This window comes from Podarcis bocagei (assembly GCF_964188305.1).
Source record: "Podarcis bocagei genome assembly, chromosome: 10".
NCBI classification, from domain to species: Eukaryota; Metazoa; Chordata; class Lepidosauria; order Squamata; family Lacertidae; genus Podarcis; species Podarcis bocagei.
In genome coordinates, this window is record NC_138135.1 from 16,505,698 (window position 1) to 16,522,513 (window position 16,816).

At 45.7% G+C, this 16,816-nt stretch overlaps 1 protein-coding gene across 2 annotated transcripts in view; it reads right to left on the bottom strand.

Moving 5' to 3' along the window:
* PDE3A (phosphodiesterase 3A) overlaps positions 1-16,816 on the bottom strand; it is a 285,566-nt gene that overhangs the window by 20,682 nt on the left and 248,068 nt on the right. For both annotated transcript variants that reach the window (XM_081209862.1, XM_081209861.1), the window contains 7 exons: positions 15,879-15,964; positions 14,188-14,357; positions 10,634-10,771; positions 6,112-6,223; positions 4,134-4,247; positions 2,556-2,755; positions 777-980 (listed from right to left, as the gene is read on the bottom strand). In XM_081209862.1, the coding sequence (XP_081065988.1) occupies positions 777-980; positions 2,556-2,755; positions 4,134-4,247; positions 6,112-6,223; positions 10,634-10,771; positions 14,188-14,357; positions 15,879-15,964 (1,024 nt within the window). The remainder of the gene's footprint in view (positions 1-776; positions 981-2,555; positions 2,756-4,133; positions 4,248-6,111; positions 6,224-10,633; positions 10,772-14,187; positions 14,358-15,878; positions 15,965-16,816) is intronic.

Sequence of the window (16,816 nt, forward strand, 5' to 3'; positions counted from 1 at the left end):
CTAATGCCAAGTAAGGTAAAGGTAAAGGGACCCCTGACCATTAGGTCTAGTCGTGGCTGACTCTGGGGTTGCGGTGCTCATCTCGCTCTATAGGCCAAGGGAAGCGGCGTACAGCTTCCAGGTCATGTGGCCAGCATGACTAAGCTGCTTCTGGCGAACCAGAGCAGCGCATGGAAACGCTGTTTACCTTCCCGCCAGAGCGGTACCTATTTATCTACTTGCACTTTGATGTGCTTTTGAACTGCTAGGTTGGCAGGAGCTGGGACTGAGCAACAGGAACTCACCCCGTCGCGCGGATTCGAACTGCTGACCTTCTGATCGGCAAGTCCTAGGCTCTGTGTTTTAACCCACAGTTTGGTATTAATGCCAGTTTGCTGGGAAAATATCATCTGTTGGCACCTGAAGCTCACTCTCTACCCATCAAAGTGCTGGGACTTAAATGACAGTGCACTGTATTCATGAAACGTTTTGCCTGCTGTATCTGTAAGAGTCAGGGGTGGTCAAACACTTCTTTGTCTTATGGCCAAAACAATTGGGCGCCTCCAATTTCATTTCAGGCTGCAGTGAGTGGAAATGGGAATTTACATGAGATTTGAGCAGCATAATTTCTAACTGAATAAGGGAAATCACCTTTTGTTGATTCAAGTCCCAGAACCACATGATATTGTTCCTGGGGCACCATCCTTGCAAAACATTAGGATGATAAAACCTTTCCCCCAGCCAACTTGGATATACAAAGGTTGGAGCGCAAAGGACATACATGGAATCAAGTTTACCTTGGCATTGAACTTTGCTACAAAGTCAAAGTGCTTCTTCAGATCAGTGGCCAAGATTGCCTCAATGACAAGGAACCGAAAGTGCTTGAACTCCACATGATCGAGGTTGACTAAGAAGTTATATTCTGGTCTGGACATGAAGAGGTTCCACGCAGCCGCCGCATGATGGTTTTCCAAAACAGAACGGTCATTATACAGAACAGCCTAAACGGAGAGAAGGATAGACAGTTTGGCATAATTTATTTTATTTCTACTAGTCCCTGAGAGGCCACATATAGCACTGAGGGCCTATCCATGTTCTGGAGACTCTGCTTAGATCCCCTCCAGCTCCTAGTATTTAACTAGACCTTGTGAAGGGACAGGCAACCTCTTTCAACCTGAAGGATAGGTTTGTACACTGCCAACCACCTCAGGGTCAAAGGGTCAGAGGCAAAGGAGAAGAAGTGGGGTAAAATGCAAACAATGTTAAAGATGCCTCTCTACACACTGTTTGATTTAGTCATGAGCGAGAGAACTACAAGAAAGAAGATTCCACCTAAACATTAGGAAGAACTTCCTGACAGTAAGAGCTGTTCGACAGTGGAATTTGCTGCCAAGGAGTGTGGTGGAGTCTCCTTCTTTGGAGGTCTTTAAGCAGAGGCTTGACAACCATATGTCAGGAGTGCTCTGATGGTGTTTCCTGCTCGGCAGGGGGTTGGACTCGATGGCCCTTGTGGTCTCTTCCAACTCTATGATTCTATGAGAGGGAACAAACACATTCACACACAGGCAATGGGCCTCCCCTTTGAAAATGCCCCTGATTGATTAGTGACGGGTCATTCCATATCAAGTGATAACTGAGGTATTTCAAAACTAAAAATACCAATCTCTTCAGAACTTCATGGGCTTTAATGCAGGGGTTGGCAAACTACAGCCCGCGGGCCAGATATGGTCTGAGGGGGTCGTTAAACCAGCCCCTGGCCCTTGCTACCCGCTCGGTCAGTCCCCGCACAGAGCTAAACCGGTGCAGCAGTTTAGCTCTGTGTGGGGACTGACTTGCAGGATGCAGCCACAGCTTCCTATTGGCTGCAGGAAGGTCCTGTAGCTAATTGGAAGCCGCAGACACCTCCCCCTCCCCCGCCATGGCTCCAAAAGCCAGCGGGCAAAGAGCAGTGGGAGTGTGCGCATGCACACGGGTGCGCGCGTGAACACGGGTGATCTGGCACACTGGTGGAAACGTTTGCCGACGCCTGCTTTAATGCAATATGGCACATGATGGACTTACTTTAAATTTTAAAGTTAAGTTACAAAATTTAAAAAAGTGATTTTAAAAAACATTATGGTTTTAAAAATTCCAAAAAATATATACTGATTATTTCATATTACTAAGAGCTCCCTGCAAAATTTCATCTTGGGATCTCAATGAGATCACATTAAAAAAATTGTGCATGAATGTCTGCCTTACTGGGTACTACTTAGGATAAATGGGTGTGGCAAAATATGAGAATAAACAAGAAATCAAGCAATAATATGTTACTTGAGGCATTTTTTTAAAAAAGTAATTCAATTAAAAAGTATCTGAGAAGGTTTTTCATTTAAAAATGTATCCTAAAGCGGAGTGTGTTGCATGATAGAACTAGTTTCAGCTTGTTTGAACCAGCACTGACTGGCTTTGACGTGTGTGGACAAGCTGTGGCTTGTTGTAGAGATCAGAGCTGACTTGAGATTCACTCTTACGAGAATTCTGTCAAAGCGTCAATTCTATGGACCCAAGTCAGGGTCGATCTCAGCCATCCTTACCTGAGGAGCGCTGGTGGCAACCAAGAAGGCGTTGGTTCTCCCCGGGTGGTCGTAATCGTGCATGGCAGCAGCTACATAAAGGGCCATCAGTTCGAGGGCAGGGATGTTGCCCGCCAAGCATCCATGGCCATCGTCTGTTGGTGCGTATGTTTTCGACAAGACGTAGCCCAGGTGGCCGTGAGTGATCCCGCTATCTGAATCTGAGCAGAAAACCAGGACATTTGCTGAGTTTGTTGTGAAGAACAGGGACAACCGGAGTTCGGTTTTGTGCCCAGTTGCCACGCTTAACCTGGATCAGTTTTGTATTCATTGCTCATTTGTTCTTTAAAAAAAAATTTCTATACCGCTGTATCCTAAAAATTATATATATATCACAGCTGCAAATCTACTACTTCAGTACCCGCACCCAAAAAGCAGCACCAGCAACTGAGAACTCTGGGCACCTGCAAAGGCAGTCATCACTTGGGTCCATCCCCAGGGGAATAAATTGAGACTGGCCCATCACTCCTCCTCGATTTTTGAGGGCATAAGGGGTTGGTTGGGAGCATGAGAGGTTGGGCAGCTGAAAACCTTGGTTGGCTCAGTTGGTGGTTAAGTACTGGGTAAGCCTTAGTCTTGGTTGGAAAGGAGGTTGTAGCCTCTGCCTGACCCTCCCTGGTTAAAGGACTCCATGAGGAGTTGCTTCTGTCCAAAGCCAGACAGAGGCTAGGGCCATAGAACTCCAGTGGAAACCCCTTGGGGCGGGATACCCCTATTTTATATAGGTCATAGCCCCGATACGGTGTGCTTTACCCTTAGCTACACCTCCAGCAGATGGGCTGGAGGTAATTAAATGGCTTCACCCAATGCCTATGCCAAACCCTTCCCATCTGTAACCAATAAAGTTGTGGCCTATTTGAACCCAAAACTCAATCTGCTACTGTCTTGTCTGGTTATTCTGTTACACAGAGAGCAACAAGGGAGGCAGAACTAGTAGCCTCTGATCAACTTATCCTCCATGAGTTCAGGGATATTTTAAAAGATAATTTTATAAGTTGTGTGTCCTTGATTCTCAATTTGATCCTACATGGTTTTGTATGTATTGTGGTGTTTTATGCATTGTTGTTATTTTTATTGATCATAGTTTAGTAATTCTCTATTGTAATTGTTAAGTGAAAACTGTTTAATTATTATTTGCTGATATTTAATTTTACTGTTTACTATCATATTCTAATGGATTATTGAAAATTGCTTTATTTGATGTAAGTTGTTTATTTGAAAGTCATGTTTTTATCATGACGTTTTTGTCAGATTGTCATTAGGCGTGCAATCTTTGCTGTCTATTTTGTTGTTTCTTCAGCTTGCAAATCGCCTTGTGTATAGCAATACAGAAATGCAATATACAAATTGAAAGTGAAATGAAAAATGAAATTTGTTTAGTTCTCTATTAATGCCATCCAAGTTAGTGGCCAACACAAGCCTCTTCTACGTGCTTCTTCTACACACAACTGGTAAACATGTCCAATTTCCTGCAGAAATAGACACTGGGCCAAGAAACCAGCTTAAGGGCTCCCCAAAATCGCATGCTAATAGAATTACCTGAATCGCTTGCTGACCCATGGTCATTAATCACAGTTGAGAGTCCTGGTATAGGCTGCGTTGAAAGGTACCAAACAGCGTGGAGAACATCAGTGGCATGGATCCTGTTGTGATCTGTTAAGACAGAGGCAGATTACTTCTGCTGGGGGGTCAACAGCACCACCTGTTGGACAGACAGAATCAATTCCCTGCTCATGGCTCAATTCTCTCGCAGGAACTAAGGTCAACTGTTGAGCCAAGGAAAAAGCTGAAGGGGGATAGGAACATTCATTTGCTATGATAAAATTGCAGGTGTTTCCAACCTTCTCAAAGTGAGTTTTTATATGAGAGTGTGTGTGTGTGTGTGTGTGTGTGTGTGTGTGTGTGTGTGTATCTATCTATCTATCTATCATCTATCTATCATACAGTATTATTTGCATTAATCCATAACAAATTCAATATCTTTATAGGGGTTCTTCCGACCCCCGGACTTCCGCCCACTCCTCTCCCTGGTTTCCAATAATTGTCTCTTCTCTTTTCTGTGACTAAATACTTTTATCCAATCTATTAAACCTCCTTTTTCAATACCCTTTATCAAATTATATTACGTGCCAATCCAAACCTGCTAACGTTTTTCAATGTTAACAATGCTCCTTCATATATTCTATAAAGTTAATCCATTCATTTCTAAATTAATGTCCTCTTGGTGTCTAATCTTCCCTGTCTCAAAGTGAGTTATACACCACTGCTCATTTCAGTAATACATGAAAAGATGGGAGAATCGAGTGGGCAATGGTTAAGGGCAGGCAGAATGACATCTGCTATCATTTCTGATCTGTTTTGGTTTGTACTCTACTTCAGTATTGTCCACAAATGGGCTACCACACCATTAACCCTGATCCCCAATCATAAAGTGAAGTATCATTCGTTATTCCGTATAATTTAGAAAGCCTTGTGCATGAGAATGGGTGGGAGACACCAGGTCTGAGGAACAGATGCATTATTTTAAACATGTCCCTTCCAATGAAAATGCACTGAAATTCATTACATATTTAATTTGGTTGGTTCTGGCCATAGTGGGTGGCGAGATGAATAATGCAGCAACAACAAGACAGAATGGAAATCGCTGCCACCTTCCATCTCTGCAAGTCCAGTGAACTCAATGGGACTTGCTTCTGAGTAGACATGTACACTGTGAAAGTTTTACTGTGTGCATTATGGATCTGGGGCTCTACGCAACACTGTTCAAAGCAGATTCACTGAAGTTAATGGGCATGACTAACAGGAATATCAGTGGGTCTACTCTAAGCAGGACTTAGCTGAGTTTTATAGGTTTCTGTGGCATTTTTATCGGACGTGCTCTGGATTCAAATTATTTAATTTTGGGGGGTTGTGCTGTGCCTTAGGCACTCTCAGCCTTGAAAGAAGGTTCATTACAGAAAAACAGGAATCAGCAAGTATCGCACTCTTGCTGTCATACTTGTTAGAATTCCTGCTCCATGATTGCAGTCATAGGATTGTTGTCTTTCACATGACATGATATGTTTTGACTCCACAGAGTGGGAAGTGATGGAGTCAGGATGTTTGTGTTACTGTGTTCCGTGAAGTGGGACTATTGTCCTTTGGTCTTTTTCTCTTTGCTGTCTGATGCTAGAGAGAGAAGGAGCCATGTTGCAGTGCTCCGTGTGTGTTTATACGTAAATAAAGTAGATTAGCCAAAATGCTGAGTTGCTGAGGTCTGTTGCAGTGCTCCGTGTGTGTTTATACGTAAATAAAGTAGATTAGCCAAAATGCTGAGTTGCTGAGGTCTGTCACGCAAGGTGCGCAAACTCTGCGGATCCCTAAGTATGCCGGTGGCATCGGTCGCTGTGATGTTCGGGCAGAAGAAAGCTTATGAAGTTCCCGAACGATAGACCAGGAGGGAGGGAACATGCCAGTCGGGCATGTGTCTCTGCCAGAGTCCTACTCGAGTGTAGGCTGAGCTCCTGAAAATACTTACAAGGTATCTCTCGGTATCCACACTCCAAAGCATGGAAGTAGTTCATAAACTCTCTCATGGGAATTTTAAAGGTTTCAAATAGCCCCATATCCTCAAAGAGCCTGTAGGACACCTGGAAAAACAGAGCAGAAGTAACTGTAAAACACAGAGCTTGGCATGGAAGAATCCACACTGCTATACAACACAGAATATGGCCTCCAACAACAACTCCAAAGGCCTCTGTGGAATAGAATCATAGAATCATAGAGTTGGAAGAGACCACAAGGGCCATCGAGTCCAACCCCCTGCCAAGCAGGAAACACCATCAGAGCACTCCTGACATATGGTTGTCAAGCCTCTGCTTAAAGACCTCCAAAGTAGGAGACTCCACCACACTCCTTGGCAGCAAATTCCACTGTCGAACAGCTCTTACTGTCAGGAAGTTCTTCCTAATGTTTAGGTGGAATCTTCTTTCTTGTAGTTTGGCTCCATTGCTCCGTGTCCGCTTCTCTGGAGCAGCAGAAAACAACCTTTCTCCCTCCTCTATGTGACATCCTTTTATATATTTGAACATGGCTATCATATTACCCCTTAACCTCCTCTTCTCCAGGCTAAACATGCCCAGCTCCCTTAGCCGTTCCTCATAAGGCATCGTTTCCAGGCCTTTGACCATTTTGGTTGCCCTCCTCTGGACACGTTCCAGTTTGTCAGTGTCCTTCTTGAACTGTGGTGCCCAGAACTGGACACAGTACTCCAGGTGAGGTCTGACCAGAATACTTTCCATCATAGCCTGCAAGCCACTTCCTCTGTTTTGAACTCTAACCATTTCAAGAGCTTCATTTTTAACCTCATCTCTACAATCTAACTCACAATCCTGTGACGCAGGCGTGAGGAAGTTTTGACCCTCCAGATGCTGTTGGATTCCACCAGCCCCAGCTGGTAGGGCCAATGGCCCACCCAGTCCGTCATCCTATTCTCACAATGGCCAAGCAGGACTCCAGCACAGGAGCCCAGGAGCCCCCTCCGCCTCCTGTGGCCTCCAGCAACTGGCATTCAGAAGCATTACTGCCTTCGTCCATGGAAGAAGAACATAGCTGTCATAGCTAGTACCCATTGATAAGCCTTCTCCTCCATAAATTTGTCCATTCCTCTTTTAAAGCCATCCAAGTCGGTGGCCATCACTGCCTCCCTGTACCCATATGATCCCAACAAGTTGAAGCAGCCATGACTCCGCCCAAAGAATTCTAGGTGTTGCACTATAGGGTGCTGAGAGTTCTTAGGAGACCGCTGTTCCCCACACAGAGCTACAATGGCACAGTTCCCTGTGAACTGTGATACATAAGTAGCAGACAAATGCAACATTCCTTGTTTTCCTAGAGGGGACATGCAAGGGGATGTTTGGACCAGCCAGTCGAAAACTTCCTGTTTCCTCCTGGCTGGGACATACTCCCTTTGCATGTGACTAGAGGTGGACGTGACCTTACCTGTGCAGGTAACAAAAGCACGAAGCCACTCCCTCCCTCTTTTGGACTTCGTCGTTGGACCAGTAACTTTTTAGCTAGAGATGCCCTGTTGGCTTTCGGCCAGCAGAGGACAAAGAGACTATCTCCTTATGGGATAGACTCACATGTATGTATCTGTAACTAAGTCTGCCTTCAGGGATCCATCTGTGAACTGATGGTGCTGTGAGTAAACTACTTTTATATATCTTAAATAAGATTGTGGCGTGTTTCTTCTTTTAAGAGGGAAATAAGGGATCTTACATGGGTGGCGCTGTGGGTTAAACCACAGAGCCTAGGGCTTGCTGATCAGAAGGTCGGCAGCTCAAATCCCCGCGATAGGGTGAGCTCCCGTTGCTCGGTCCCTGCTCCTGCCAACCTAGCAGTTCAAAAGCACATCAAAGTGCAAGTAGATAAATAGGTACCACTCCAGCAGGAAGGTAAACGGTGTTTCCGTGCGCTGCTCTGGTTCGCCAGAAGCAGCTTAGTCATGCTGGCCACATGACCCAGAATCTGTACGCCGGCTCCCTCGGCCAATAAAGCGAGATGAGCGCCGCAACCCCAGAGTCAGCCACAGCTGGACCTAATGGTCAGGGGTCCCTTTACCTTTACCAGGAAGCCATAGTGAGAAGCTTAAACAAGCTTGCAACCAGCTACCCACTGTGTGCTTAAAGGGGAATGCTAAAACTCTGCTCAATTATAGAACTTGCTAGCACAAGTTAGGAAGGATATTAAAAAACAATATATCTTCTCCTGCCTCCCTGAACATTCCCACATGAACTGACTCTCCAACTTCCTGGATTGATGGTTGAACTACTCTGAGAAAGGAAAGGGATGGTCTCATAACAACTCTTGGGACCCTTAACAAACTTCTCTTTGGGGGAAGCTATGGCGGTTTAAAGCAGGCTTCCTTAAACTCGGCCCTCCAGATGTTTTGAGACTACAATTCCCATCATCCCTGACTACTGGGCCCTACTAGCTAGGGATCATGGGAGTTGTAGGCCAAAAACATCTGGAGGGCTGAGTTTGAGGAAGCCTGGTTTAAAGTGTTTTAAATGCATGGTGCAGATGGTGCCTTGGAGACACTGGCTTCCTCAGTGGCCATCTGTCATGGATGTTTTAGCTGGATTCCTGTGTTTCAGGGGATTGGACTGGGTGTGATTGTGGCCTAGATGCCCCTTTGGCCTGGTCCTGCAGAGCTCCTATTGTGTTCTTATGTTTTGCTGCTATTGAACATAATAACGATCCATTAATAGCAACAAAAATAAGGATTGCAACGCTACTGATAATGTGTTGAAATGAGTAAGATTTCTTCTCTCACCATCACAGCTGCTCCCAGAACACTTTAATAGACCCTCTCACCAAATGACAGGAAGGCAACGCTTTCCAACACCTTCCTCAGTTGCTTAATTTTCTTTGTGCGCAAAGACATGGACGTTAATAGCTCTTATTTAGCAGGCCTGGTCGTGAAACACCTCCCAAATTCTCATTTGCAGCTACAACCTCCTGGAGCCGCATCCCAACAGGTTTTCCTAGAATCTGACCCCCTGCCCAATATATTGTTTTTCAATCCTTTGACTGAAGTAGCAAGGGGAAGGTAGCTTTAATTTTAAACCAGATCTGGTCTTTCTCTCCCTTAATTGCAGCCTTCAATTCCAGCTCCTCCTTTCCAAGCAAAACCTGATTTATCCCGACAGGGGTTGCCGTTAAGCAAACGGAAGTCATAAATTAAGGCATTACCCATCTACACAGCTTGCTACTGAACTGCAGTGCAGATTAGAAAGGGTTTGCTCTTCCATTCTGAGTCCAGAGTCTCCCCCCAACCCCTTTGCATGGATTATTGTCTGTTGCATTTTGTGATTTGCTGGTGCTGTTTTTGAGTGTGTTCTATTGCACCACAGATGGATGCTTTTAGCTTACTTCTAAAAAGAGAGAGAGAAATCTAGACCATTTTAGCATCCCTCTTAATGTACGTAGATGGCTTCTCAAATATTCTTCAAGGAGATCCATTGGTTCTGCTTTCCAAAGGCATATGCTTCCCCCAGGGGGTGGGGGATATGTCAACTCTTCTTTATTCCATTTCATAAATTTCAGGCTATGTGGCACACATCGGTAATTCATTTCGCTAATTTCTTTCTCCCTCTCACTAGGTTTAAATCAGGAAGGCAATGCAAATTGCAGAAAGCTAAGAATGAATCACTCCAAACCCCAGAGGTCCTTTGCTATGCACCATCACAAGGCGTTTAATTTTTTCTTGCATCAGGAAGCACAAATATTAATTCTCTAGGCTTTAAATAAACGGATGCATCCATTTCAAAAGCCTGGTCTGATCTCACACATTTGGGCCAAGTGCAGATATTATGCTTCCCAATCTCCAAATCATGGTTAGCACCTCACCCTTCCTCTGGCATGTGCATTCCATCTCCTTTCCTTCTTTTGGTACTAACCAAGGTTAACTTAGCATCTGCCCTGACACAGCTCCAAACCACAGTCTATAAACATGGTTAGTGAACTGGTTTTTGAGTAAACCATGGTTAGAGCCAAGCAGAGAAGGTGCTGAACAAAGCTGGAAGTATGTGTTCCTCCAGATATCCCTGAATGCCAACTCCCATGAGAATCAGCCGGCATCAGGAATATTCTGGGATGACAGGAGTTGCAGTCCAGCAACATTTGAAGGGACATGGGTTTCCTTCCATGGGGCAGGGTCTGCAAATTGGTCAGAAAATAGATGCAGTGCAAGAAATAATATCATGTGGTTTGCAATAAAGGAGAGGGGAATTACCCCCACTACTCTTCCTAAATAGCAACCATAGTTATAAAGACATTTGTCCTCCCCTTTGAGGATTTCAACTTGGTACAGTGGGACCTAATTCTCTTTGAGCAACAAGAATTCCCTAAACTCATGCAGGTGACTTTGTTGTGTGCATGGGAGCTCTGTGCATGTAAAGAGCTGTGGATCACAGTTCTTGTACTTCCCCCTAACCAGGAACACACTTTACCCAAGGTGAGGCCCCAGCCCAAGTCTGCAACGCACACTTCCTTACCTGACTGAGGATCCGACCACATTTCTTGCCTATCTTCTCTACCAAATCGAAGATTGGGAAATTCCAATTGTTTAGCTGCTCCATAAGAGGGTCCAAATTGTCCATTATTAGAGGCTCTGGGGCAAGAATAGGCTTGTCCTGTATCAAGAAACAACACATGCTTTGAGGGTTACCAAAACACTGCAAAAAACATGGGTTACTAAGCCCCTCTCTAAATATACACACTGTGCCATTATTACTGACGCATATCAATCCCAGGTTGGCTGGGATCAAGCGGGGGGGGGACGGGACTTTTTGAACTGGCGGACCAGAACTTTATCCACCCATCGCCACAGGGGGCAAACTTTGACAGGTGGGCATGTTCCTTATGATGGGCAGGTTCCTTATGATGGAGTCAGCTGACTTGATAGCTGGACAGTGTTGCCCACTTGTCAAAGTTGATCCACAGAGGTTGGGGTCAAAGTTTGCTTCACCAGCATATTCCCTGGAGGGAAAGAGTTTCTTCAAGACTGCGTGAGATTTTCAGGTGAGGAAGTGAGGAAGCCTGTAGCCTTCCACAAGCTGCTTGGCTGCAACTCCCATCAGCTGTCAGAAACGAGCCGGCAGTAAATCACACAAGTTAACTGCTTATTAGAAAAACAATCTGCACAGCAATGTCAGGCCTAATGACCACAGCAACTCTTGCAGAGACTAAAGTTCCTTCTTTTCCACAGCTGCCAAAGTCCCCGCCTTTTCAAGCAATCTGAGACTATGCTGGTATGTTTGCCTTTGCTTCTCCCACTTCATGCCTCTCCTGGTCTTAGCAGACCAGGGCTGAAGGGGAGCTAGTTGCAGCAGAAGGGGGAGACCCCTGTGACTTTTCACCACCCTTACCCATCCCTGCCTCTTTGCTCCTCTCCTCTCCTGCTTCTAAACTTCTCTCTGCCACAGACTCTCCCTTCTCACTAAACCCTGTTACTTCTTCTGTTTCCGACACCCCCTCCTCCCAGTCTTCTCCCTCTGACCACTCACTGTCATCCCACCACCAATCCCCTGGCTCTGAGCCTTGTTCCTTTGGGGGTTCTCCGGCCAGTGCCTCCCTGATAGTGCCTGCTGGGCAACTCCGTGCCGAACCAGTCCATGACATCAGTCACAGCCAGCATGGCTAAAGTCAAGGATGATGGGAGATGTAGTCCAGCAATATCTAGATGGGCACAGGTTTCCACTCTGTAGATGCTTGCAACTGTATGCTTTCTGCAAACAGCTCTCCACCCTGGTTTACAGGGCTAACTGAGCTGGAAGTGAACGTTACCAGCTAGCATCTGATGAGGGAAAGTTATTTGCTTTTTAAAAAAGAACTCAAACTGGCTTGGAGGGTGGGCCCTTGGAAGTGAGGAATTCTCTTCAGCTTGGACTCTTTTGTACCACCCCCTGGGGGGCTATTAGTCATGAGCCAAATGTGGATATTTAAGAGCTTAATTTAGGCCACATCTGCACCTTGTTGCACAATCATTCGCAGCAGCCCTGCTCCATTTTGCTCTCCATCGCCCAATGTTTTTCTTGGTTTGCGCGATACATTTGATTTTCACTTAATTTTTTATTTATTTAATGGATTTTGCTGTTTTGGAGTTCTTCATCTGTGCCATTAAAAATAGAAAGCTGCATGGGAGTTCTCATCTCTTTAGAGGGTAGTTTGACTCTCTCTAGCTAAGTACAACGAGATATGGGATGGCGATAATAAGAGTTTATACACACCCGTAGGGGCGGCTTGCAACAGAACACTGCAGTGTGGGGAGTTTCTGTACAGGATTCCAGACTTCCTAGTCCTTTCCCCCTCTTCCCCATGGTTTTCCATCTCCCTACCACCACCCCTAACAAAATCAGCATTCCATGGCCATTGAACATAGTCTTTAACCGAGTGGGTTTTCTTTAGGGGAGGGAGTCTCCCATGCTTAGCATTCCTCCACCCTAAATAATTTTTTGCACATCTACAAACTTTTGGATTTCCTTGAGTGTGCTGTTACCGCCCTCTTTTGCATAGGGCAACATAAGCAATGGCACTCACAGCCTGAATGTTGGAAATATAGGGGAAGATAGTAAGAAATAATAAGCACTCATGGAATAATGGTGAGCTTCAAGCTGCAATGGTTGCCAGTTTGTTTCGGGGCACAACTCAAGGTGCTTCTCTTAGTGTTTAAAGCCCTCAATGGCTCAGGCCGCAAAGACTGCCTCCTTTCCTACAGACCCTTTTGGGTGCTGAGATTGGGAGAAGGGGCCCCCTTGGCAGTTTCTCCACTCTGTCAAGAGCCGGAGTCAGGAGTAAGCAATGAAGCATTTGGTGTCCGTGAAATTAACTCCTTATTCAAAGGAACCAAAAGAGTGCAGGCCTAGAAATCACAGCAACTCTTCCCAATGAGGCAGTTGTGAGCATGGATTGGCAGAAAAATCGACAAGAAAGTGCCCAGACCAGCCCTGAAAATATATACCAGTTGGTTCAGGCCACTGATTCATCTGGGGCTTGCCGATCAGAAGGTCGGTGGTTTGAATCCCCGCAAAGGTGTGAGCTCCTGCTGCTCTGTCCCAGCTCCTGCCAACCTAGCAGTTCGAAAGCACACCAGTGCAAGTAGATAAATACCTGTGTCGGGAAGGTAAACGGTGTTTCTGTGTGCTCTGGTTTCCGTCACAGTGTTCCATTGCAGCAGAAGCGGTTTAGTTATGCTGGCCCCATAGTCACCTTTGACTGGACTTAACCGTCCAGGGGTCCTTTACCTTTAACTCTGACAGGTAGTGGCTCTCAGAGGACACCTGCTGCCTGAGCTTCTCTTGAAGGAAGATTGTGTGGGGCCTTTCTCAGCCTAATGGCCACATTCCCTTATGGGCAACTTTTTTGGGGGGACCAGGTCAGCAGCGGGTGGGGCCAGAGGAGAAAGTAGGCGGAGCAACAGACTCCCAGCTTTGTACAGTGGTACCTCGGGTTACATACGCTTCAGGTTACATACGCTTCAGCTTACAGACTCTGCTAACCCAGAAATAGTGCTTCAGGATAAGAACAGAAATCGTGCTCCGGTGGCAAGGCGGCAGCAGGAGGCCCCATTAGCTAAAGTGGTGCTTCAGGTGAAAAACAGTTTCAGGGTAAGAATGGACCTCTGGAACAAATTAAGTACTTAACCCGAGGTACAACTGTGTAATAATAATAATAATAATAATAATAATAATAATAATAATAATAATAATAATAATAGCAAAAGCTACATTCCAGCCACGTTAAACCTAGAAGTGCCTGTCCTTCAACCAGATGACCAAGAGGCGTCATTGCAGTTCAAAGGGCCATTGAGGCTTGTGGCCTGGTGGGAGTCTTGATGGCTGCGTCTGTCTCCTGTGCCTGTGGCCCCACACTCCACACCTTAAGTGGAGATGTTATGGATTGAGTGTGAAACCTTTAGTGTGGCTCAGCCACAGAGATGTGATCCAAATGGGAAATTATTATTTATTTACTTTTGCAAACCTTGAAGCAGTGCCTTTCCCCCTGCAACAGGCATGCTAGAAACACACAGGCAGAAAAGTGAATGAGATACCTCGGGCGGCAACAGAGTATGCAGTATGATCGTTTCTGGCGCGTACGTCCTGCAGATGGACCCCACGCGCTCCCGTTCCTTGGAGCACTCCGTCTCGTCGTCATTCTGCAAGATGTCGCTGCTGTCGCTGTTGTTTGTTTCATAGTCGGAGGTGGCTTGTGCTGGGTCCTCTGAAAATGCAAGCCCAGCTGCTTGTTAGTTGCTGTCAGGGATCAAGCTGGTAACGGAAACAGCTCCTCTGAGCTGTCAAAAGCTGCTGCCTACGCTCCTGTGTGGCTCGCTCTGCCAAGCTGCAAATTTGCTCAGGGCAGACAGAGAGACCGACAGGGGCCCCCTTTTGTACCATGCATTTAGAGCTGCATCGAGCCACTTTAAACAGCTGTGGCTTCCCCCAGAGAATTCTGGGAAGCGTAGTTTGTTAAGGGTGCAGAGAATTGTTAGGAGATCTCTATTTCCCTCACACAGCTACAATTCCCAGAGTGCCCTAGGAAAAGGGAATGGGTTTTTTTTAAAAAGGTACAGTGGTACCTTGGGTTACATCCGCTTCAGGTTACACACTCCGCTAACCCAAAAATAGTGCTTCAGGTTAATAACTTTGCTTCAGGATAAGAACAGAAATCGGGCTCCGGTGGCGCGGCGGCAGCAGGAGGCCCCATTAGTTAAAGTGGTGCTTCAGGTTAAGAACAGTTTCAGGTTAAGAACGGACCTCCGGAACAAATTAAGTACTTAATCTGAGGTACCACTGTACACAAAAAACTCTGGGAATTGCAGTTTTGGGATAAGATCCCAGGAGAAGTTACAGCAATTTAAAATTACTATCTACATATATGAATGAGACCCACTCTAATTTGTTTTACTAAAATTTGCTGATATATATATACAGTCATACCTCGGGTTACAGGTTGCGTTTTTTGGGGTTAGGGACCGCTGAAACCTGGAAGTACCGGAACGGGTTACTTCCGGGTTTTGGTGGCCGCGCATGCGCAGAAGCGCTAAATTGTGCTTTGCGCATGCGCAGAAGCGCCGAATCGCAACCTGCACATGAGCAGACGTGGGTTGCGAACGCTGTGGGTTGCGAACATGCATCCCACACGGATCACGTTCGCAACCCGAGCATCCACTGCATATATTTGTGTGTGTGGGTGTGTGTGTGCGTGTGTATACACACAAAACACACATATGCTGTGTGTGCGGCGAGTCTTTGGCTCGAGTGGCAGTTAGGCATTGGTAAAACCTGGTCTGGGGGAGGGGAGGTGTGGCCATCACTTGCCCCTCCATTTTAAGGGTATTCCATTAAAGGGATCCAGGGATGTGGGTCCTGTCTGAAGCCCGGGTATGGGCTAGGGCCATGCCATGACCCACTGGGGACCCTGGGGGAGCTCTAGTTGATGTACATCAACAGGGCTCCCCCTACTGGTAGTTGATCCTTATGAGACTACCTACATGGCGAGCAGCAGTCAGATATAGTTGGTTTAATTCCAGTGCCTAAGCCACTCACATTCTGTAACCAATACAGTTGTGGCCTAAATTTGCCCATTAACCTAATATATTCTGTCCAGGTGTTATTATTCAACATAAGGGGTCTTGAAACGCAAGTGGCAAATGCTTGGATAAAAACAAACAGCAGTGGCAATAAATTGTCAATTTTAGTGATTCTTTTTCTCTCTTAACTTCAGACACAACTTGCCCACCTGCTCTGTTCAGGGTGTGCGTTCCGCCTTCCCGTCTGCTCAGAGATCCTTCGGCGGGGTCTGCTGGGTTATACGGTCTGCCGCAGCTAGAGCACAGGTCAAAGGACAGACATCATGTAAAACTAGAGGGGTGAAAATATGTAGCAGTTGCCTGCTTTGCACAGCTTGCAAAGGACTGTGCCCTGTATGCGGAGAGCTGGGTGCGTGAAATAGGAATGGAATAGGAATCCGTTTTAAGCGTATTCATACAAGGAAACCAGTCTGTTGATGTTCACCTGCATTAAACTCTTGCACTGAGCACCCATTTATGTCTGAGCTGCTTGTGCATTTTTTTTAAAGCCCAAATAATTATGTGCAAAAATATGTATAACAAATATAAGGTCCCATGCAGAACTATATTTCTATAGCATAACTATAAATGTTAATGCATAGTTATTTTAATACTGTTACATAAATTGTTGTAGGTTATCTTTTTCTGCACTGGTTCCTTTAGGAAACCTGGATCATATATGCGCATAATGTTATACAGTGGAACCTCGGTTTTCAAACTTAATCCATTCCAGAAGACCGTTTGGCTTCCGAAAAGTTTGAAAACTTAGGATCAATGGGCTGGTTGCAAAGTCAATGGGAAAAAATGAGTAACAAGGCTTAGAAGCTGTTTGGCTTCCGAAAATTGTTTGAAAACCAGAAACGTTCCAAAACGGAGGTGTTCAGGAACCGAGGCTTAACTATATCCAATGCAGCTGAAGATTGGAAGATTCAGGGCAGCTAAAAGAAAGCGCTTCACCACACAGCACAGGGTTAAAACTACGGAACTCACTCCCACATGATTGCCATGACCTTAGATGGTCTTCATGGAATAATGGAATTGTAGAATTGGAAGGGAACCTGTGGGCCATCTAGTCCAACCCCCCTTGCTATGCAGGAATCTCAACTCA